The 25,613-nt window shown below is 36.9% G+C and overlaps 1 protein-coding gene across 2 annotated transcripts; it reads right to left on the bottom strand.

Annotated features, from left to right (window-relative positions):
• Window positions 1–344: 344 nt before the first annotated feature.
• On the bottom strand, window positions 345–25,577 carry LOC140159255 (DNA/RNA-binding protein KIN17-like). Of its 2 annotated transcripts, none has more exons than XM_072182666.1 (11): window positions 25,383–25,577; window positions 19,467–19,613; window positions 18,462–18,556; window positions 17,350–17,516; window positions 14,833–15,020; window positions 13,146–13,303; window positions 11,543–11,648; window positions 5,562–5,690; window positions 4,296–4,395; window positions 3,606–3,706; window positions 345–2,828 (listed from the first exon to the last, which is right to left on the bottom strand). In XM_072182666.1, exons 2-11 carry the CDS (start codon window positions 19,578–19,580, stop codon window positions 2,754–2,756), a joined length of 1,233 nt encoding a protein of 410 aa, XP_072038767.1. In that variant the 5' UTR covers window positions 19,581–19,613; window positions 25,383–25,577; the 3' UTR covers window positions 345–2,753. The 2 variants fall into 2 exon arrangements, with proteins under 2 accessions (XP_072038767.1, XP_072038768.1); XM_072182667.1 differs by having other exon boundaries at window positions 25,470–25,577.
• Window positions 25,578–25,613: the final 36 nt, after the last annotated feature.

Raw genomic sequence — 25,613 nt, 5'->3', positions numbered from 1 at the left:
GGGGAAGCAATTTTTGGCACACAATTATGGGGCACCTTTTAAATAAAACAGCTCTAGCAAGCCATAGGAAAACTACAGAAACATTCAATGCTCGCTATGATAGCATATATCTAGACCATTTAAGGTTTGCAAATTGGGAACCCAAAATTTTGGCATGTGCAAAGATTATAATTATTGCACCGCCCCTTACCTGAATGGAAACCTGAATCAACACCTGTTTGGGAGGTCAAGGTCAATTATTCCGTTTCAACTGAAATAGCACAATACTTTTGACCATGTTTGATTTATTTGGAATCATGCATATTTGGTCACCTTAATATTGTATAAAGTCTTCCCCCGAGTGTGACAGGGGAAAAAATAATAATGAAAATGGCAAAAAAAAATGTCATTGAATGAATCTGATCATGTTGATGAGATAGTTGGAATGAATAAAGAATGCAGTAATAATCATGTCTTCTTTGTAGCTTTTATTTGGTTGTAAACAACGCTTTAAAATAATGATATTACAATATATCGATGATTAAAATTAAAACTTTTGATCCAAACACAAGTAAGTTATTCATACCTCTCAGAATTTTCATATAGCTATACTCCATCTTTCATCAGCGAGAGTGAGACTGATTTTTAATAATCAGGTCGTGACCTTTTGACCTTAAGAATTGGTCAGTGTCATAGACTTCTGCAAGTTTGAACCTGCCCCCATCTTTGTTGAGAGATGGTTAGTTGAGTATGATTTAAGTCAAAAATAATCATCAGTCTCGCTACTCTCTTTCACAACTGTAGACCTAAGAACCAGGGGGTCCACTTTCTAAATCAACATTGAGGATTTACTGCAAGAATGCTTATCTCGGGTTCGCAGGAACTCGTATTCACTACTTGCACGGTTCCACAATTATCGTGATTATGCACTGCAGTATGTGCGGGAGCGCCTCGAACTGGCAGCATACGTGAATGGGAATTGAACCAGTCATATAACATTCTGTGGAAGGTTACGTAATTCTTCCTTTCATGTATGCTGCTAGTTCGAGGATCTCCCCGCACATGGTGCATAATGGCGGAACCATGCAAGCATGGATATCACAGACATCTCTTACTTCACCTAGTCTGTGAATTCACAGACTAGTGGTAGGAGTCATCTGATAAATGAGATCCTGCGAACCTGATCTGCAATGGTTGTCAGCTGTTGGTATGTTTAGATGTATTAAATACAGAATGCAAAAATGATAAATGTCTGCCCTATAATACGTCAGTTATTGCAGATAGGGCCTTCATGCACTAATCCCACAGAATAAATTGTGAGCTATATATACTTTGATCAGCTCATAATCGACAGGCCTTATAACATCGCTCATTAATATTGATATATTTTATTTTGAGAATTGTCTTGTAACATCTCGTCAGAAGTATCATAGTTATTAATTCAAGACCAATACTTAGTCTACTTTATTTAACACACACAATATAGACCAGACAGGTAAACTATATCACTCTTAACGTGGGTCTACTTTTCAGCATAATGGTAAAAGCCTAATGATTCCCGCAGATTATGGGCTGATCAAACTATAGGACAGATCTGGGCAATTGGTGTAACACCCTATTCTTCACAACTTTTGATTGCAAAATTACAGGTTAAAATTAACTTCAAATTGATTGCAATTTACAGGTATGGGATCGACAACTTGACATATCCAAAGAAAGGAGTACTCTCAGGCTTTATTTACCTGGTTCTCATACACCATGTGTAGAGCAAATAGTCTGAATTTAAGCTATAGAGGTTACCCACTGGCATAACCAATGGAGGATGCTGCCCCCTGTGAAACATCTTGCCCCTCCCACATGGGATACTGGTCACCAGAATAGTTTGAATTTGAGGCCTTTTTGGACCATTTTTGACAATTGTCTATTTTTTTTCCATCACATTTTACACCGCCCTCCTGAAGTCACTTTCCAGTTCCTTCACTTTCTTTTTCCCAGCCAATATATGGCTCCATCTGGGATTGAACCTGGGTCTCACAAATCAGAGGCGAGTATGTTAGCCATTGCGCCATGCTTTTCCTTAATATTTAATCACTGTCTTTGGAAGTAATCTTCTATAAAAGTGCATCAACATGTATTCAGTTTCGGCAGTGAAGGCTCATACATTCGGGTAGTTGAATAAATAAAAGTAGTTTTGAGCTGTATTCAGTTTGAGATTCACAACAATGGTTATTAATCTTAATTAATTAATGCTGGTATGTCCGAGGATTAAACCAGAGTCAGGGGTCTGGTGCCCTACAGGTGTGTACTCTAAGGCTCTATAACCACTACACCAAGTTCTTTCTGAATTTCTGCAATAAGACTTCAGATATCTTCCATAAAAGTTGTCATCAATGTAATAACATGTATATAGTTTCAGGTTCTACATAATATAATCTTCTGGAAATGCTGGTATGTAAGTAGACAACCTAAGTCTTGGGTCTGGTGCACCACTGCACCATGCTGTCTCCAATATTCAACACTGGAAATGGCTTCTACGTGTATACAAGTCCATCAAGGTACCACCTTGTTTTCCATTCAAGGTTCAATGTACCACCCTGAGATCATCCTGGTATGTCAGAGATCTGTGCATCAGAAGTATGCACTCTAACCACTGCACCAAGCTCTCCCTCAGTATTCAGTCAGTCTTCAGAAATCTTCTATAAAAGTCAACATTAGTAACACATTCAGTGTAACATTCACTATTATGTGTTAACCTTGTGTGAGATGCTGGTATGTCACGATTCCTTTGGAGCTAATTTACAGATGTCTTCGTAGGGGATTTCCCTGACCACCTTGCCAGCAAGCGGGCCCTGCAGGGAAGAACAAGATAATGATATAGGCTTATAAATCTACTTAACATGAATATCCAAGGAGCACCCACACTATATATGTTTTGATACTTTAGTTCTTGCTTCATGTAATTCTTAAACAGAATTGAAGGGGGTTTGACGGGGTATATGGCTTCATCCAATAATCCTTATCCAAATATCCAACCTGCTATAGATTACATTGATGTACCAGAATTTCCCTTTTAACTAATTTTCTTTGTGTTTAGCCTGGAAAACCAACTCATATGTCCAACATAAATAATTACCTATTTTCATGTGAACATAACAACCCTAATCACAGACCTTCTTTGAAACCTTTCTGAAAAGGGATCCTTTTCGCTGACCACTGAAAATGGGTGACAGGGATGTGCGTCCACATTGACCCCCATTTTTCAACTCCCTCTCACCCAATAACCGGTACCTTTTGTTTGTTTTACTGAACTCCCTCTCACCCAATAGCTCTAATGACCCCCTTTTTTGTTTTCCTGTCACCCAAAACCCCCTTTTTTCAAGAATTTTGGACAAATTTCTGATATCTCTCACCATATTACGCTGTTTTTTAATTATTTTTCTTCAAATTTTTCAAAATATTTCAAATTTTGATGACTTTTTGCCAATTTTGAATCAACTTTTATATTTTGATCCAAAATTTTAGTGTCTAGGCTCTCACTAGTTTCGAACTGCTGTCCGCACATCCCCACCACTTCCAAAGTCGAGTGCCCCCTCCCCAAGGGTCCATTAACCACCTAGTCAACTTACCGATTCCAATTTTATTGAGACAGCAAAATCTTTCTCACTGAGTTCTACTAGTGATGCTTTACAGCCTCTGTATGGTCCATTCACAACTAATAATCGCTTGCCTGCAGTGGGAAACACAATTACATCAATTCGTCATATACTGTACTCTCATTCATTCTAACGCTGTAGCAATGTTTTGTATTCATAAAACACAGCCAGGAACTAAATGTACCATATTCGTTCCATTAACCCTAACGCCCAGGCCTATTTTGGCAAGGGGGAAGGAAAAAAGGAAGGAATTCTCGGGTGCGGTTTTGCACCAGGGACCTCTGGGGTGCCACACATGGGCACAGCCATACCTTGACACCAGGGTCTACCTTGGCCGGCCAAACTTGTTGAAGTTATTCATATAGGAGGAAAATTAAGGTGTTGTTGCCTAACTCAGCTATTTATCTGAAGATTTTGCTCTGAAAGTCATCTATCAGTTATGTAATCACCCTATTTTTTTTCTGATAATTCCTTTTAATTTGTCTCATTATCATTTGTTCTTGTCCAAAGATTGGTGAATAAAAATATGTTTATATGCATACTTGAACCATATTTTTTCTTCTTCTCGAAACTACAAAAAGAAAAATAAGTTTGAGGCAATTATCGTAGCAGAGTGACAATATGCAAGCCTTCAATTTTGTGCAACAAGTCCTCAGTGTTTACCTGGTGCTGGGATGACAGTTTCCACATGGATTTGGTCTACCTTGATTTTTGATCCTGTATCCGTCATTTTGATCACTCCTTCATATTTCTTGATTACTTCCTGTGAATAGCAACAAGTATTACTGGTATTACTCCCTATTCCAGAAAAATACACAACTAATTTTTTTGAACAAAGAAAATATTGTCCTGTTTTGCCACATGAAACATAGCTCCTAATCCTTTAGTTAGTCCTAACTAGCGATAAAAGTCATATTTTAATATTTAGCTAATTTTTGGAAATAAGGGCCAAAAACATGCATTTTTAGGGTGTTTTTCGTATGCTGTGACAATCAAGTCCAAAGACTTGTACTAAGACTAATTTCAGTTTATGCATTCCAATTTTTGGAAAAGACATGTTTCATTCTTATAGGCCTAACCAACCATTTATTAAAGTACCACACACACAAAAAAAGAAAATTAGAGCAAATTTTGGCATATACTCAAGATTTTGAATGCTTAGACTTGTTCCAAGTCTGTGATATTTGTGACTCGAATCACTCGAGTGCATGATTTTGGCTCTTTTTTCAAGAGATTAGTAAAATAGTGAACTAGTGAACTTTTTCATTTATCTCCAGTTAAGACTAAATGTTATGATGATGTTGTTATAAATTTAGCAGACGGCCAAATCTGGATTCTGCTCTTGGTAAATTCATGTTATTTTTGAATTAGCGAACAAGGGATAAAAGCCTTGCCTATACAGGGCAGCATACCAATTTTCCAACAGTTATCATCGTCGACTGTACTGTGCTGCACTGTTAGCTAACCCTGTATGCTGCCCTCTGTTGCTTACTTATTACGCTGTTATCACCCTGATCTATCACTGGTAATAAAATTGAAATGCTGCCCTCTATAGGTAAAGCATTGATCCCTTGTTTGCTAATTCAACAATAATGCATGCGTAACATGAATTTACCAAAAGAAAAATCCAGATTCGGCTGTCTGCCAAATTCATAACATACAATATGATATTGTTTGTCTGTTTATAGGATAAATTCCTGCTCACAAATTAAGTATGTTGAAATTGGGTTGGATTTTACACAATTGGATTCTCAAAAAAAATTTATTGTTCACACTTTTTCCATTTCTGGATTAAAATAAAAGGACTTGCACTAATTAAATTTGCTTGGAATTCAAAAACCTCCCTAAGGAGATTGTGTTTTTTTTAAATAGAATAACCCAATGCAAGTTTAGAAGAGGTTGCTTAAAGTTTATCCAAATCAAACTCACCATGACCACTCCTTTCTTCTTGTAAAACTTCTCCCCGAGTCGCTTTGTTGTAACCTTGACAACGATGCCTTCTGCTAACCAATAGTCTTTATGCTGCTGTTCTATTTTTGCTTTCTTCTTGGCCTCCTCCTGAAAAGATGAATGATGAGAAACTCACTTTATACACTTTTATACACTTTATGCTGGTTTCATACTTTCTACCGCCTGTCAGCGGCACGGCCCCATAGTTGACTTGAATTCAACTCCTAGCGATCTGAAGCTTTGGGCAAAGCAGTAAAGTGATCAATATATCGGCTTGCCGCTGGTCACCACTAGCGTTTTTGGTACAGCTGTGCAGTGAAGCAAAATCGTTGTCAGAGCGCCAAAGCGGTAGGAAAGTATGAAACCAGCATAACTCTGAAAACAAACCATAAAAAGCTCTATCTGCAATAGCTGCCCTATAGACATTTGATAATTTCAGCATTCTATATTGAACACATCTAAAAGTATGACACCTGGCAGCTATAATTGCAGATAGGGCCTTCTTGTACAAACCCTTTTTTTTGTTTATTACAAATTAATTACCTCCCCTACATAAACCAGACGTGAGCAGAAAATAACATTGATGTTTCACAAGTGTACACGAGAAATGTAATCAACAACTAGAAGGCTATATATTTGTACACAAATACGGCTATACCCGCATGTTATCGGTGTACCCAAACTTACAGTCCTTATTTGCTGAGGACTACAAATAAAGAAATTGTAAAAAGTCGCCCAATTGGGCAGAAAATGTGTAAAAAGTGAAAGTCCAAGTCACAAGCTTTAATTGAATGTAGGTTGCACTGTCGTAGCACTTAAAATAAAGAAATTATAAAAAGTCCCCTCCCAGGGGAGTTGTCTCTCTTACTCTCCATAGGTTGCTGTTGTCAGTATTTCTTACTCACAGTGAGGCTATGCAATATGATTAGGGGGAAACTATTCCAGAGGGAGTATGTAAATTAAATGGATCAGCCATTTCAGAGGGAGAATGCAAATTATACGGAACAGCCTTTTTGGGGCCATTTCAGAGGGAGTATGTAAATTAAATGGAACAGCCAATGGGTATGTAATTTAACTGAACAGCCTTAACGTTTCACGCTTGTATTAGGTATATCACCCCAAAAATAAGCGCAGCAGAAACATGTTATTTGACGCTTTTAATTGAATCATCGTTATGAATGCTTCAAAAAACAAAAAACAGAATTGAAATCGGATAATGCAAAGTGATGTAACGTCAACTTGAAGATACCCGAAATCGGGTGAAAACCTGCCACAAATTGCTATAAATGGCAAAATGGTAATTTTGGGATTTGTAATGCTTATTCGGACACTTACTTGAAAAGGTAGCATTGATTTAAGTATCACAGATTAATTGCATATCTTTCCGGACTTCGTTAAAGAAAACAAGATTAAAAAATCTGTCCTCGAATAAATGTAATAAATCCACCAAATATACAATTTTAGCCATTTTGACCAATCTGCAGACAAATAAAAGCTTAAAGTCCAGCTAATTAATATGCAAAAATAATGCCAACAGAGAACCGTACATGATATGAGGATGCGGTTTTTTTTGCACACATAAGTACCCAAAGTTCTTTCATTTGGTAACAAAAAATACACAAAAAGTCATTAATTATGCAAATTAACTAATTACATCTAATTATATATTTATGCCATTCTTATGTTAATTAGGCATATGTAATTTTTACTTTTTTCAATGTTTTATTTATGTTTTATTCATACAGCATGATTTTGTCAAATATGAACCTGCTGTGATGTTGAATAAAGAAACTGCAGTTAATTGCCTAAGTGCACCGAGTTTTCAATTGGTATAGGGAAGTGTTTCACTCATTGTCCAAGGAAAAAAATACATGATAACAAACACTGGTATTTCAGACCGGTGGTACTAGGTCCTCTATTTCGAGAGACCTATATTTATTGATTTATGGACGATCTAAAAAAATCATAAAACAGGTCTTAACTCTTAAACTAGGCAGTGTTTAATTTCATGGAGTTGATAGTGATTTAGGAAATGTTTCACCTACCATATATTAAAAAGACAAATTATTGTGATCAATGAAACATAACCAGGAAATCGTTTTTTGACATGTATGTTTTCAAAAATTGGCCAACTTTGATCCGCGCGCTTTTTGATTCACTGTTATGTATGCGTGCACAGTATGACAGAATTTTTGTGCAGCCACTGTGACATACCTACTTGTATTTCCAATTATGATATAATATACAAATATTAACTGTCTATGAGTGTGATGGTCGAAATATAACCACGGGTGAAAGATGGATTGTTCCATTCCCCGAGCCGGAACGGCGAGTGGTATGGAACAATACATCTTTCACCGAGTGATTATATTTCGACCATTACACAAATTTAAGACAGTTAATATTTGTTTTATATCACTCATGCATAAATTCTATTACTAAAATACTATTTAAGGTATGATATACATTTTTTCATCAACATAACACCATGTTTTGCCGTGATATACTTTACATTTTGGGGGCAACCCCATAACTAAATCGGCGAGTCCAAGAGTCAGCGCACGGCTTGACGCAGGCGCACTACGGCAGAGCACATGATGGTAAAGACCATCACACGGAGAGGGTGATAGTAAAAATGATAAATGGTAATCAACCAATGAACTGTCTAGAATTTATGTATGAGTGATATAATACGATCTGTCTGTTTAGTCCTACGTGTGTGGGGTGGAGGGGTGTGTGGGTGTTAGTAACAATATAATTCTCAGGTGCTATCTCTGTACATATTCTGAGCCCGGAAGCTGCTTTCTTTGATGAGAAACGGCCCGCCCTTTGTTTTAACATTTGGGGCCCTGGGGCCCATAATATTTGACTTATGAGGCCCATGTAATAATAATGTAATAATTATGTTGAAGTATAATTCTCTAGTGCTATCAGTAGACTCAAGCTGGCCACTGTAGCTACTTTATTTACTGAGTAACGGCCGGCCCTATGTTTGAGCGTTTGGGGCCCTGGGGCCACTATTATGTGATATATGGGGCTCATATGTACATATAACAATGTAATTCTTAGGTGCAATCTGTGTACAAACTCTGAGCTATAAAGCTGCTTTATATGATGAGAAACGGCCGGCCCTTTGTTTTAACATTTGTGGCCCTGGGGCCCAATATATATGACTTATGGGGCTCATTATGTTAAAGTATGATTCTCAAGTGCTATCAGTAGACTCAAGCTGGGCATTGTAGCTGCTTTATTTACTGAGTAACGGCTGGCCCTATGTTTTAGCGTTTGGGGCCCTGGGGCCCATATTATGTGACATATGGGGGTTATATATACATATGACAATATAATATTAAAAGACCTATCTGTGTACCAAATCTGAACCCTGTAGCTACTTTATTTGCTGAGAAACGGCCGCCCTTTGTTTTAACATTAGGGCCCCTGGGGCCCCCAGCCTTGTACATCTGGGGCCAAAATGGGCAAAAGGCACATCTACAACTTAGGGCCCATACATATGCCACATATGAGCCCTAGTGATCTTGTAATTTTAGAGCTAGGCTTGTCAATTTGTTGCACCATATTTTAACATTTGGGCCCCTGGGCCCATAATATATAACATATGGGGCTCTTGTATATTTGTAAATATAGAGTACCCCTAGGGCTATCAGTGTACCAACTCAGGGTCCTGAGGCTGCTTCATTTGATGAGAAATGGCGTGCTTTGTATTTTTCACATTTGGGCCCCTGGGGCCCGTGACCTTTTACCTCTGGGGCCAAGATGGGCAAAAGGCACTTCTGACGGGTAGGGCCCATAAGTGTACTCACATATGGGCCCCAGGGCCTTTGTAGTTTTAGCGCTAGCCTTGACAGAATGATGTGTTTGATGGAGAAGGAGGAGAAGAAACCACAGGATAACAATATACCCGTCCATGCTTCGCATGCGGGTATAATTTGCTGCAGAAGTAGTGATGTAACAAGATTAATTACCTAAAGAAGGAGGCGGCCTATATGCTTCACCCTAGTAGAGCGTAACACAATGTGAGACACAAATAGTATAGGCAAGGATCGAAAATAAATGATACAAGCCCGAGAAATTATGATTTAAATGATGATTTTCCTGTTCCCTGTTATATCACTACTTCTACAGTGAAATGTTACCCTCCCCCTCCAAACAAAATAGTTTTGTTCATCGATGGTTTATAATAAACACCTCAAAAGAAATAAGTCCCCCTCTGAACATGTCGTCATAACATCGTAAGGTTTCATTTTGTACCAACAAAACTAACTTTGAAAAATTATATGACTGTTTACTAAGTGCTGTGTGAAAATGAGAGATTTCCATGACTTCAGGGCTGAATGAGCCTAAATTGAAGGCAAAAACTGCCCTTTTCAAAAGTCACAATGCTTGTCAAAAAAGTTGAGTCATGGCTTGTTACTAATGGAAAACCCCATGTTTGAGTGCAGTTTAAAATCCTCACCAAGTGAACATTTACTGTAATGTGTATCGATTCTTGATCATTCAGCCATACAAATCCCCATACTGCAGAGCAGTTCAGCACAGTGAGCTTAAGATGGTCAGTTCCATTCCTTGTCCCAATACGCCTTGCAGTTAACAAGCATAGGCCTACTTTGTGACTTTTGGAAAGGGCACTTTTTGTCTTCAATTTAGGCTCATTCAGCCCTGAAGTCATGGAAATCTCTCATTTTCACACAGCACTTAGTAAACAGTCATATAATTATTTCAAAGTTAGTTTTGTTGGTACAAAACGAAACCTTGCATGATGTTATGACGACATGTTCAGAGTGTGACAGATTTCTTTTGAGGTGTTTATAATAGTTGAATAGACAATTTCAGTCATTCCCTTTTGGAACAATAATGGGCTATTATAATAAACACCTCAAAAGAAATAAGTCCCCCTCTGAACATGTCGTCATAACATCGTAAGGTTTCATTTTGTACCAACAAAACTAACTTTGAAAAATTATATGACTGTTTACTAAGTGCTGTGTGAAAATGAGAGATTTCCATGACTTCAGGGCTGAATGAGCCTAAATTGAAGGCAAAAACTGCCCTTTTCAAAAGTCACAATGCTTGTCAAAAAGTTGAGTCATGGCTTGTTACTAATGGAAAACCCCATGTTTGAGTGCAGTTTAAAATCCTCACCAAGTGAACATTTACTGTAATGTGTATCGATTCTTGATCATTCAGCCATACAAATCCCCATACTGCAGAGTTCAGCACAGTGAGCTTAAGATGGTCAGTTCCATTCCTTGTCCCAATACGCCTTGCAGTTAACAAGCATAGGCCTACTTTGTGACTTTTGGAAAGGGCACTTTTTGTCTTCAATTTAGGCTCATTCAGCCCTGAAGTCATGGAAATCTCTCATTTTCACACAGCACTTAGTAAACAGTCATATAATTATTTCAAAGTTAGTTTTGTTGGTACAAAACGAAACCTTGCGATGTTATGACGACATGTTCAGAGGGGGACTTATTTCTTTTGAGGTGTTTAGAATAGTTGAATAGACAATTTCAGTCACACTTCCCTTTTGGAACAATAATGGGCTATTCCATTTAAAATCCACACTACCCCTGCAGAAGATTTTGGAAATATCTGTCACGGAGGAGTATGAATTTCAGATGGAATGAACACATTAGGCAACTTCATTTGAATTCTGTACACCCTCTGAGAAAGATTCAACCTGAATCTTCCACAGATCTAGAGGGAGGTCGAGTTTCAAATGGAGCTGCTAATGTGTTAATTCCATTTGAAACTCATACTCCCCCGTGGAAGGTATTTCCAAAATCTTCCACAGGGGTAGTGTGGATTTTAAATGGAACAACCCAATGCTTCAACCATTTGCACTATACATTACTGAAAAAAAAGTTTCATACACAAACAAAAATGTAAAATAATACATTTTTAATTTTAAAATGTTGAGATATGAATAAGATAATTCTAACCTCCATGATCTCCTCCAAGGCTGTTTTCCTCTTCTCTTTTTTTCTGCTTCCTTCTTTCTTCTTGTCCTCATTGCTACCTAATAATGCACTGCTCTTTGGTAATGTTCTGAAAACAACACCAAATATTATTAATACTTACAAATATGAAACATGTAGAAAACAAAATTAAAGCAGCTCAAATTTGGTACACTCACCGGAGCTCTTTCACCGGGTCAACCAGCGTCTTCAGCAGATGTTATTTCTCTGAAGATTTGTTGTTGCTAGTGATGACATCACAGATGTAGATGACATCAAACAAGAAAAATGCACCCCCTTGGTTCCAGGGGGCAGAAGGTTGTCTCAGACAGGGTCGATGTCAAACCCTTTGTCACGGTTCAGTCTGGGTCTTTTAGTTCTACATGTAATATGGATTGCTTCCAAGACCCTATACGAGAGAAGTCCTTTGTCTCTCTCTCTCTAACACTTCTATGTTTTCCCAGTCAATCTGGTGTACTTTGCTTCTGAACCAAGGGGGCGCTACAACATCTTCTCGTTTGACGTCACCTACATCTGTGACATCATCGGAGGTGTCTCTATATCACTAGCAACAACAAATCTTCAGAGCAATAACATCCGCTGAAGATGCCAGTTGACCCGGTGAAAGCGCTCTGGTGAGTTTACCAAATTTGAGTAGTGTAGAAATTTTTCTTTCCATTTACATTTACCGCTACATATGAATAATTGAATATACATCATTATGAAACATGCAGTTCACATAATGCATAATTTATTGCAAGTAAAGCAAAAATCTTTTGAATCTGCTCCTGCTTTTTCCTAAGTACTGTACACATCCCCCAGTTGGACATCGCGCAAAAACAAAGCAAAGTACGCTCGTAATGAAAACAAAAGAAACAAAAATTAGAATAACCACTGCTCTAACAGAGATCAGGTTTTACATTGACCTTTAAGGTTAGGTTTTAGGGTCAGGTGGCTATATATATAATAGTGTAGCACCAAGAAATGGGCTATTACAGTTGAAATTCATACACCCTCTATAGAAGACATGACATTAATCTTCCACACAGGGAGTGTGAATTTCAAATGGGGTTATCTGAATGGGTGACTCCATTTGAAATCTACACCCCCTGTGTAGGAGACTAAGGTCATGTCTTCCATAGGGGGTGTATGGATTTCAACTGGAATAGCCTAAATAAAGGAAATAACCCGTTTCTAAAGTTGCTCCAGCATCATAGGCGTAGATCCCGGGGAGATGTGGATGGGGGGAAATCCCCCCAATATTTATACAATCATCCCCCCAATGTTGACACCTGTATGTGGGTTTCTGACCAAAATAACCTCATATTTGGCCATTTTAGCTCCAAAAGTGCAAATTTTTGCGTGCTTCATGCAAATTTATCATGCTTTTATACCATATTTCATCAGTTTAGTTTCAATATGGCAAAATTTTTCACACGCTTTGCACATATGTGTACCATAAACTTATTCTGTTGCCAAAGGTGCTGGATTCACTATACTCAAGACATTTTTTCCAACCCAATCCCCCAACGTCCAAAAGAAATCTACGCCACTGTCCAGCATTACATACATTGTAACAACAACTTACTTTGGTTTGGCACCAGCATCTCTTCCTGAGGATGATGTTGATGATGAGGAGGAGGCACCGTCTTCACTTGTGCTTTTACTAGATGATGGCATTTTGCCAAATTTGATGGTAACTTTCTCTTCTTCATTGTCTCTTTTGAATTCTGTGTACTCCACTGACTGAAACATACAATGAGAGAAAAGAACCAAATGATATGAGGAACATATTGATCGGAGCCGATTCATAGTTACTTGTTTTGCAAGTGGTATTTGAGTGAGTCAATAAACTCAAAACAAATTATTTAATGTAAGAACACAGAGGTTTACATTTCATTTCATGAAAACATACATAGAAGTTGACAAAGTTATTATAAAATTGTATATACATCAGCCCTCAAAACTAGTACAGAATGTTAATTTTCAAAACTTGTGTAAATTGAATTCTTACTTTCTAATGACACTGCATGGCTTATTAGTCTAGTGCCTTATTGATTGAGCTAACTACACCGTGCGCAAAAAGTAATATTACATTATTATTATTACAATATTGCTATCGGAAGGGAAAGAAGAAACGAAAAAGGGGAGAAGATGAAGAAAGAAGTCACTTGGTACCCTCGGGATTGGAACCTCGGACCCCTCGCATGCCACGCAGAAGATCACCAGCCTGCATCCACACAGGTGACGCTTGCCCGGCCAGCGATTCCCTGGGTATATATGACTTAGGCTGATTGCATCATTGCATCACGTGCAATGCATGCACATGTAGTGGTTTTAATAGTGAGATTCGGTAAGACCTGGTTCAGTTAGGGTTAATAGGAGGTAGGACAATAATAATACATGAGTTCTATGGGTAAATAAATTTATTCTGCTTATTTTGGTACCTTACTTGTCACAATGACTTAAATTTCCTTCAAATTGTTTTCATATCATTGACAAAATATCACATTTCAAAAATGACAGCATTTCCATTGACTCTCCCATTGATATCTTGTTCAAATAACGCCAAATATGGAATTGAGTGAGGTATCAAAATGTGTAGAACAAATTCTCCCATCTTTGGAACTTATTGATTTCCTCATTTAGTATTAATTCATGAAGAAATGGGCTACTGCTGTTGAAATCCATCCATCCCCTACACAAGACATCAGGCTCAGATATCTGACACAAAGATTCTCCTAAAACATAATCAGACGAATGCATATATGGATTTGTGCAATGCATTGGCAGTTTACAGAAAGAAAAAAATATGTACCAAGTTTGACTACCCATATGACTATTTATACATCATTTTTTAAGGAACTGAACCCCCTAAATGGCCAATTATGGTATAATTTACTTAAATCATTAATAATTTATACAATAATACTGATTTGAGAGGGCATTTTAACAGCAAAAACAGCCATCGGTTGCGTGCAGATCTTTCGTTCACCACAGCCGCCATCTTGGATGACTAAATCAGACTGTATGAGGGCAGTAATTTTTTCAATCATTGTGCGAAAACCCAAAAACGCCAGCACTGCCACAGATTTCTAGGCCTGGACATGGCCTTTATTAATCTCCCACACATGGGGTGTAGATTCCAACTGGAATCACCCATCTTGGTAAACTCATTTGAAATTCTCACGCCCTAAATATATGGAGGATTAAGGTCATGTCTTCCAATTAGGCATGTATGGATTTCAACTGATATAGCCAGCCCTCACACCCACCTTTTCATTAGTACTCTCATCTGATGCTCTCTCCACCTGCTTCTGAATAAACTTCTGTATCCTTTCCTCATCGTCAAGATCTACTTTCTCTTTCTTAGCTAGTGCTTCCTGTCTTTTCAATGTCTCTGGATCCCTGTCTATATACGTCATGAACCAACCTTTCTCTGTATGGTCAACTGTGCAAAAACCTAGAGATGAAAAAAGGAGTTGATACATTGAATGTTAATTCTATCATAACATTTATTTCAAGTCTTTCTCAGGGATGGATGTAAAATAGAAACACCAATCCATTTCTAGAAAATCGAGCTGGTTTTGGCCGGATGGCTGAGCCCTTGCATGAGGCATTGGAACATTTATGGGGGCTCGTTCGGGAATAGGCTACGGCAAGGGTTAAATGGATATCAATCTCCGACATCCAAAAAAATATTATTTGCTCTTTTTATGATTTTAAATACCATCATCCAATCATGAATATGTTAGAAAAAAAGACATTTCATGAATTATTTTGTTATGGCGTCATTTCCCAAATTCCGGAAGAATTACATCCCTGTTTTCTGATCGAAACCGAGAAAACAGGTTAGATAGTTTATGACCTGCTCTATGAAATGAGCGTAAAATTGCAGGTTGTTAGTTTCGAGACCCCCTCAAAACTAAGTTGCTGATGTGACAAAATTTGCTAAAAGATGTTAAAAATAATCATTCATTTGTGTATGTCAATTTTTATGATAAAAATACTGTTTAATAATACCCAAATAAAGGTATATTACCAAGGCATGAACCCCCTATATCCCTCCAAACATCATAATAGTCGGCCTATTATCGTGAGAATATTCCAATCAGAGCAGATTGATCACGATATTGAACACTTTATTATGACATTAATATCATTGTTTATTCATTTTAAGCTTTATTCATGACACAGATTTACAAATTTTACAAATTTTACAACACGGATTACAACATGGAAAATGGATTTTAGAAAACGGTAAACTTTGGACTCTAGGTTAACATGTTAACATGTATCAAATAGGATTATAACTACAGAACCCTGAATGTTAAAGTTTGTATATCTAAGAGTGTATGCATTGATTTCTCCCAATAATGGGCTACCATAAAGATTTGAATAATGGGGCTCCTTTGCTTTAGGGTAAATTGCACATACAAATTGAGAGCTCCCTTCTCTGAAAATCCCAATAGGAATTAAGGGTCTGTACCGTTATTTTCCGGTAGTATTTTCACGGAAGGCCAGTTTTAGTTTGTGCCTAAAATTCCAGTTATATCAAGGTAGCCCATAATGGGTCGATCCTTCATGTAATTATTTTGTGTAAGCTAATCCTAACTCTAACCCTAATCATAACCCTAACCCTAGCCTAATCCTAACCCTAAACTGACCCTAACCTTAACCCTAACCCTAATTTTGTGCAAAATTACATGAAGGAATAACCCCATAATGTACCATTTGGTGAATCTTTTCGGTATTCTAGTTGAAATGACCTTAAAGGTCCGTAACCCGATCGACAGCATCATCCCCGATTTTTTTTTCATTGTTGATGAGGTTTTGGTATCACATAATAGATACTATTTTTCTCATTACTATCCTGAAATTTGACGCTCCAAGTCGATGTATTTCGAGAAATCATGAAACACAGCGGCTTTTACAGGCTACCGGTTTGTAAACAATGGTAAATACTTTGGATTTATGGGCCGGGAATTATGAACGAAATAGCTCGAAATATCAGTCTCCTCAACAGCTACTTTGGTTTCGCGTCATACACATTCTGTGAAAAAAGCGAACCACACTAACTGCTGAGGAGACGCGTCTAGACGGTGTGCCGTATTTAATTATAAAATTTCCACGATGGAGGCAGCGGGCGGATTAGCTCAGTCGGTTAGCTGCTTCTTGTTTCTACCGAGAGGTACCGGTTCAAAATCCGGTATCGGAATGTTTTTTTTCTCTCCATTTTTAACCCCAACTTTTTTATATTCATTTGAAATGTACATATTGCAAGGGGAAATATATTTTGTTTCCTTTTTTCTGAAACGGTACGAAAAAACAAATATTTTTCGTTCAATACGGGCGGGCATTGATTGTACAGCATGTCAGCATTAAATTCGTCATACTGAACGGAAATGGTTGTTGTTGCTTGCCTACCCAGAATGCAATTCACGTATACCAAGGTATTGGATTGCAAATTTGGCTATTTATTCACATTTACGCTGAAAATGCTCTCGTTTTTTCACAAAGCAGCATAAAGGGGGCGATATTTGATATTATTATGTAATTTTAAAGACAATCCATATCCAAAACCAATAGGGTTACCCCTTTAATCTCCCACACAAGGAGTATGAATTTCAAATGGAGTTACCCATTATGCTAACCCCATTTGAAATTCACACTCCCTGTGTGGAAGATTAAAGTTATGTCATCCAATGGGGTGCATGGATTTCAACTGAAATAACCCAACTAATATTCCATTTACAAAACCTAAAACAATAACTGAATAATTGTTATGTTACCTTCCCTTCCTGTCCATTTGACAAACTCTGTAAGTGTCTCCCATTTGGTAGAGTTCATGTGAACATGATCTCTAAATTGGATGTATTCATTGTAGACGATATTGCAATGCACACGTCGACCACCAAATCGACGCTTAAGCAACTCCATGAAATCATCAAAAAACTCTCTGGGGAAAAAGAAAGCAATACAAATGTAGGGATACTATAAAAAAAAGTAAGCTTGAAACATATATCGTGGCTGGGCAGGAAAAACCTCCTATGTACTTGTGGCCCTTGAACATGTTTAAAACAAAACTGCCAAGAGGTTACATAGGAAGTTTTGCTCTAAACATGTTCAGGGGCCAATGACACATAGGAGGGTATTCCTGCCCAACAACGATATTTAAAACATGCTGTTGGATAACAATAGATATGCATCATAACATATTCTTCTCTGTAAGATACATAGACTGAGTGTCGGTTCCATCTCTGGGTAAATACTCAGAGCTAAAATCACCTTCCCCTTCACTCCACTAGGCTATTTTAACACTAGGTAGGTCGCTCACTCGTGGCTTGTGAAGATTTTAAGATTATTTCATTATTTCACACAATTCTCAGAAAAAAATGGCTTGCAGCCATAAAACGTGATTGTGATTGAAATGAGAACATCATCTTGAAATAGAATATTTATTACTATATTCAAAATTTTCTAAGCTTGAGTCCTTCTTTTTAACCTGTCAAAGTTCTATTCTTTGTAAAAAGTGTGCAAAATTAATTCACACATTTCTGTTTCAGATTGAGTGTTTGAAACGGTACACTGCTATTCACTCAAGACTAAACACTTACAGTTTGATCAGTAATCGTAATCGACACGCTTATATAAGATCACCAATAATTATTAATATATTTTATTTGGAGAATTGTCTTGTGACATCTCGCCAGAAGCATCACAAATTATTAAATCAAGTCCTATACTTTGTCTCCTTTCTTCAAGACAGGTCAACTACATGTACATCACTCTTAATGGGTCAATTTTTTGTCGTAGTAGTAAAAGCCAATAATTCCTGCTGGTTATGAGGTGATCAACCCATACATCACTTTCTTTTCCCCTCAAAAACAACACCAATACTCACTCTGAGAATGCATCCAAGTATTCATTTTCATTTTCTGCAAACAACAACAACTGTCTCTGATGTGATTCTGACATGGTGTGACACTTGAAGCCATTCTGAAAAAAAAAAACCATACCAATTTGCGATTATGATTCACAAAAACTATGCAAAAATAAGACTATCACCACAAGACTACATATTAGGATTAGGGTTAGGCCTTAGGGTCAACTCGGACTGTGTTGTGTAGTGGTATAGGAGTTGGTCTCTCGCAACTTGGACTGTGTTGTGTAGTGGTATACTGAGTTGGTCTCTCGCATAACTTGGACTGTGTTGTGTAGTGGTATACAGTGTACGAGTTGGTCTCTCGCAACTTGGACTGTGTTGTGTAGTGGTATAGGAGTTGGTCTCTCGCAACTTGGACTGTGTTGTGTAGTGGTATAGGAGTTGGTCTCTCGCAACTTGGACTGTGTTGTGTAGTGGTATACGAGTTGGTCTCTCACAACTTGGACTGTGTTGTGTAGTGGTATATGAGACATGAGTCATTTCTTTCTCAGATTGATCAAAGGTTAGCTTACAGAGATGAAACAAATCCACGGGCGTTGCATTTTCCAAAAGGAGGGCGTTTATTAGAGGTCATTTACAGAACAGTAATCCCATGCAAATTATTAGCTTAGCTTAAAACTCATGCTGAAATTACGAACTATGAACTTATTAGGAACGATGACTTCCAGTTTACTTCCGGGTGTACGACCAGATTTTCGCCAATTACCGACGCCATCATTAGCGACCATTTGTGCACCTTGGCCCCAGACCTTGGCAAGCTTTATACTATGATAGCATGGAAATATCAGCATTATTTAAACATACATGTATTGGTTGAAAAAAGTGGGGGGGACGTTTAATTGAAGGGGGCGACGACATGTATTCAAGGAAATACGGAGTAGCTGCTTTATGAGGTACGTCATCTAATTATGGTTCAGGATCAGGTTCAGGGGTCAAAATCTATAAAAAGCCTCTCAGTCTCACCTCATCTCTGCACTGTTTCTGACACATCTGACAGTACCATCGTAGCTTCTGTAGACCTTTAGACTTGACACGATTAGCGATGGCCTTTGGTGTTAGGAAATCGTTTTTCCCCATGGTTCTATGATGCAATCAATCCTGTATCACCACCTGTGAGGTGAAAAAAATCACAAAACAAAATTGTCAGATCCCAGGTGTCAGATACTATGGACATGTTTAAGTTTCTGGTTTTCTTGCCTCATTAACCCCATGAGAACTACCTGCTGATTGGCCAAAAAATAGTTTTCATTATCAATTGGACCAATCAGCAACATTTTTAGAATAATTTCACCGGGCAAAAAATTGGGTTAATTATTTGCAAAGCTCCATTCTGATTGGTGATTAAAGTGAAAATATCATGTAATTGACCAATCAGAGGCAATGTTAGATCGGCAGGTAGTGCTCAGGGGGTTAAATCTCCCGGTTAAATCTACATGTATTGTATTGTCGGAGCTTTTCGGGTACACCTCTCTGCGCCATGCATAACTTCGGTTAACCAAATTTCTGTAGTCCACCTACAATGGACCCACTAGATAGCACAACAACGCCTGGCGGCATGGATGGTTGTGCTAACACACTGATAGGGCCTTTCTCGATGTACTATATTTCCCTAAAATGAAAATTGATCCATCATTCTTATTCAATGGGTGCGTCTTGTAAAGAATTCACGTAATTTGATTGGTTTTCTGGTGTATAATATCTCACAATAGTTGATAGTGATATTTATAGTCAGGGCGACGCGCCGCCACGCATAACGGCGACACGCTTGTTGCTCCTCAATGATCGCTAGCGATAATGCGTTACGTAATACACGCGAGAACTAAGAACGCGATTCGGCGGCTTAGATGTTCGTGATGGTTTCGTTCATTTAAAACAACGGGGATGTCCTCACAAAAGTAACTTTATTTTTTTCTGAAAAACGGCAGTTTTTCTCGCAAAAATACATTAAAACTGAATAAGAATGAGAATAAAAGATAGGATTTTGTCTTTTGCCTATCCAATATCGTGCGCCGGGCTGGCCAATATTCACAGTAGTGGATGCCGGCGCATCCATTATGACACGATATTGGATAGGCAAAAGACAAAATCCTATCTTTTATTCTCTAAATCTATACAAAAGAACAAGTCACTAGGCTTACATAATATACAAGTACCATGTCTACATTTATTAATTTTTCAAGTCTGTCAGAGGGACGTGTCATGAAATCCCTATTGGTTTTAGTGTCTGTTGTCTGTGCTGAAATAAAATTTCTGTGTTTACGCTGTGCACGCTCTGAAAATGTAAACAACTACCGTTGTTTCTCTGGCAGAAACTGTAGACTACATGATCAGAACATTCAACATCCATGCTTCAATCCGGGGCCTCAATCAATTATCATGATAATGTCATGAATATAATAATAATTTGTAGCTTTATTAAGTTTATTAGTACAGGGAACCCATACCGTAGTAGCTCTGCACAACGGTATGGGATGAAGTGTATACAAAAAGCTAGTGCAACGTCATTGCATGATTTCAATTAGAGTTTGCACTAAAAAATACAAGCCTCCTGTGGCTTAAATAGTTGCATGTTTGTCATAATATTAATTACGCAGCTTCTTGTACTTCTTGCCTTGCACCTATGCTTGAAATTGTAATTTAGGTATGCTAGGTGAATTCAAATTTGCCATCAAACTGCATCATTTTATATATCAAATTAAAGTCCTTGAGTAAACAAAGCCAAAACTGAAAACCTTTTTTTCATAGCACTTTCCGTAGCAAAGTTACATCTTGTCAAAGACTGACTTTCATCAAAAAGATTCAGCTAGCAAAATTCCCCAAAGCGGCATTTCGGGGTGTTTCTAGATCTTAGTCTCATGGCGATAGCAGCTTTTTTAATGGAACTGCTATCAAAATCCTCTAAAATTCCATGTGCGGGTGACTTATCACCATAAAAATCATATATTTGGGTCAAGTGAAGTATAGAAAACATATTTATGTAGGTTTCTTTCTTGGGCACAAGTTTTAAATTTCTATGTAAAAATGCATTGACATTGTCGGCGAATTTGGCTGACCAGCAAATGTGTTAACTACGGTTGGCCTGGGTTACCTATGTAATTAATACGGAAACAGGACGGTTCGCACCCTTTCAATTTCGGACCCGTGCACTTTCGCCCCTTTCAATTTCGCACCCGTGCACTTTCGCCCCCTTTTTATTCTGCTTGTAATGTGCTGCTGTTGATTGATGATGCACGATCGATCGCTTCAACTCCCGGCGGTACAGTGGGGTGTTGTATGTGTATAGTATTGGTTGACTTTTGAGTGTTGATTGTCTGTGTTTGCAGTACCAGTAGTACTGGGTCCAGCGTGTACAAAAGCAAATAGTATGTTGATGGACTCTCCGGTTCGATTGAATTTAATAGGCCTATATAATATTATTACGATATATTAAATGTGCTTCGACTAAAGATTGGTATTCATTATGTTTTTGATTTGTTATTTTGTTTTACTTAGGCATATTTTATTTTATTTCATTTCTATTTTATTTTATTTTAAGCCTATTAATTATTTTTATTATATTATTATTATAATTAATATTATTATTATTATTATATTAATTATTATTATATTATTGTTATTAGAATTATGTTACCTTATTAGTACTTTATAATAGGCTATATAATTTAGTATTCAATTATTTATGGCCTATAAAGTATAAAATTTATAGGGCCTAATATTGATATGGCCAAAAATATGATGGCTTATAATCTATAATTTTATCCCATCTTTATGTTGCGAATTGATCTTCTTTGACATGACACTAATGGAAAAAAAAAATTTAGCAAATTTCTCAAAGACAAATGCGCAAAGCAAAACAAATGCCTGCAGCAGCTTTGCGATAATGCTGTGCCGACTTTCACCACCTTTCTTCACCGCAGTATTAGCTGCCACTAGTACGCGAAAAGCGCCGGGCGTGACATGGGTTCAAATGTAGCCCTACGGTGACTAGGCAGTAGCACGCATATATTAGATCCCAGAACACACCCGTGCGGATCGATTGCTTGACAAGTCTCTCAGGCCGCAGCGCAGCGTGATTGTATAAAGTGTGACTCCTTCAACCCATTATGTAATGAATGACATACGCGAAAGCGCCGGGTATGGTGTGGGTCCAATCAATGGTAGGGTACCGTAAACAGACACGCAAAAGTGCCATATGCCTCTTGACGTACGATCGTAAAATATTATTAATCAGGAAAGTTTTCTGTTCGTTTTAATGAGAAATGTAAATAATGAACCAAATGTTTTAACTTTTATGTCTTTTAATGAATGATGTATTTTGTCTGTGTTCTTAATTAATTTAATATATATTTCTACAAGTGTTACGTAAATTGTATAAAACAAAGAAATGTAAATACTTTTAATGAATTTTGATATATGTGATGTATGATTTTTTGATGTTTATGCATTTTTATGTTTTTAAAAAATTCTTACATATATAGGGCTTATGTATAATTCTACAAATTGTTATGTAGGCCTATATTGTTTTTATGACACAGAGCCCCTGTAATAGCCCTGTATAAATATGGTTTTAATAAATAACATAAAGTAAATAAACAAATTTGTGGAAAAAATGCTATCCAATTCTGCATTGTAAATGATTGACATTTATGTGTTCATGATTCATTTTGTTTACTGGCCTGTCAATCACGGACTCATTATGACGATGCTTTATTAACACCACGGCACATCTTATATCTTAATCTGCTAAATATGCCGACAATTTTAAGGCGGGATGTTTGAACTCGAAGATGTCAATAATGTAATATAGCATCTATTTCTTAGATAATAAAGATCGTGTAAAGGAGATGAATTTCTTTCTTTATTTTTCTTTTCTTTTTCCTTTTTGTTTTCGTTTTTATAGTGCCTTTTTTTCTTCTTTTTTTTTTTTAATAAAGCTGCTTTGTCTTTTGAACCCTGTTTTGTTTTTGGATGTTGCTGCACTGCACATAATAAACAGTTTTAAACAATCAATTGATTTTTATCAATTAGATTTGTTCAGTTCATCTTAATTTCTTTGGATTTGGTTTTTTCTTTCCCTTTCTTTCTTTATTTCCTTTCTTTCTTTTTTCGTTTGCATGATCAGGCTATAGGGTCCGGCGCATAAATGACATCTATCTTAAAGGAGTATTTCGTGATCCTAGTATCATCTTTTTATGACATTTTTAGTAGACATGGTAGATATGCTTGAAAAATCTTATTCCCAAAATTTCAGTTGATTCCGATTTTGCATTATGCGAGTTATGCATGACTATGTGTATTACACTGCTCCATAGGCCACTGTTGTAATTTCGTTCTGGTACACCAGAACGTAATTCAAAATTGACAATATTTTTGCTAGACAATTAAATCTGCAAGAATTATTTTTGGACATAAACATTATGTAGCCAGAGGTTTCCAGTGGTATAAAAATCTCATTTTTTTTGAGAAAAGTGAGGGGATAATAATAATAATAATAATAATAATAATAACTTTATTTATACACGGTAAAACATGTTCAATACAATATTGATCTTCCACATGTCCGTGTGGATATTAAAACATTACTAAAATATAAAATATAAAAGTTTGTTAAAAGATAATTATAATGCAAAAATGTACATAGACTAATACAATATTTCACTAAGAGACAAAAAATTTATAATAAATGAATATGATAAAAATAATCTGCATTCATCCTCATATCATTGTTATTCTTCTTCTTCTTATTATTATTATCATATTATTATCATTATATTATATTATTAAATAAACTTTGTTTATATTATTAACATTGTTATTATTATTATTATCATTATCATATTATTATTATTATCATCATATTATATTATTAAATTAACTTCGTTTATATGTTTTGTGTTACTCCCCCATTGGATGTTGTGTCATACTTTCATTGTTTTTAATTTTATCCATTGCTTGTTGACACTTGTATCCTTTTGGATCCATCCTTTGGTCGTCAGTTGGAACAAATTTTCACTGTTTTTATACATATTATAATTAATAATTAAATATAAATTTATTATTATTATTACTATTTATTATTAATTACTATTTTTATCATTGAATTCTAATTATTTCATTATTTTGGGTAAGCCTGCTGCTAAAATATCTGGCCTGTAATATATACTGAGAAAAAAAATCGTTCCTCTATTTTGTTATAAAATATCCTTTCTTTCCTTCCTTCCCGGGTTTATCATGACCGTGGCCCCAGCACTATAAACATACTTTCACGCCGCACCGCCGTGAGTTCAAGCAATCGATCGTGCATCAATCAACAGCAGCACAATACCAGCGGTATAAAAGGGGCGAAAGTGCACGGGTGCGAAATAGAAAGGGGGCGAAAGTGCACGGGTCCGAAATTGAAAGGGTGCGAACCGTCCAGCATTCATTAATACTTTATTATTTATCCAGCACATGATCCAAATTTGGCGCACCAAATTCATTGAGATGGCACTTCAGTGCAAACTTAAATAGGGCAGCACCAATACGAAAATGTCATACCGATAAATGACGTGTCTATTTTGGCCGGTTTTTTAAGTTTGCGTTGCGAACTATGTTTATCGCTCTATAGTCATGATAGTATCTATACTATAGTATACTAAAATGCAGAAAACCTTTGACGCGCGTATTGTAAGGATACATCGCGTATATACTGCGTTGCACGCACTTGTCTCTGATTGGCTGCTAAGGCGATATGTTGTTGCTGAGATGAAATTTATGAATGAACTGTGCGCCGTACGCGTTGTTAGCGCCGAATTTGCAACATCACGGTAGTCGCGCTCGTAAAAGGTTTGCTGCATTTTAGTATAGACAAGACATGAAAAATTTACTTTTTAAGCTTACCTAAAATATTAGCAACAGTATACTGTACTGACTACTTCTGTTCAGTGCAACTTCAATTGACAAAAGCGACTTTGTCACTTAACTTACTGGTTTGAACTAATTGTGTCCTTTACTTTGTTAAAAGTTGCATCAATTCGGGGTAAAAATATGACGTCGAAGTGACAGGGAAATACGTTTTTTGTTTACGATTGATTGCAAAATTAGTGATGGGCAATATTGAACAGATTGATT

Source organism: Amphiura filiformis, chromosome 8 (genome assembly GCF_039555335.1).
Source record: "Amphiura filiformis chromosome 8, Afil_fr2py, whole genome shotgun sequence".
NCBI lineage: Eukaryota > Metazoa > Echinodermata > Ophiuroidea > Amphilepidida > Amphiuridae > Amphiura > Amphiura filiformis.
The sequence above is the reverse complement of the archived record's forward strand: the minus strand, read 5'-3'. Positions and strand labels throughout refer to the sequence as shown.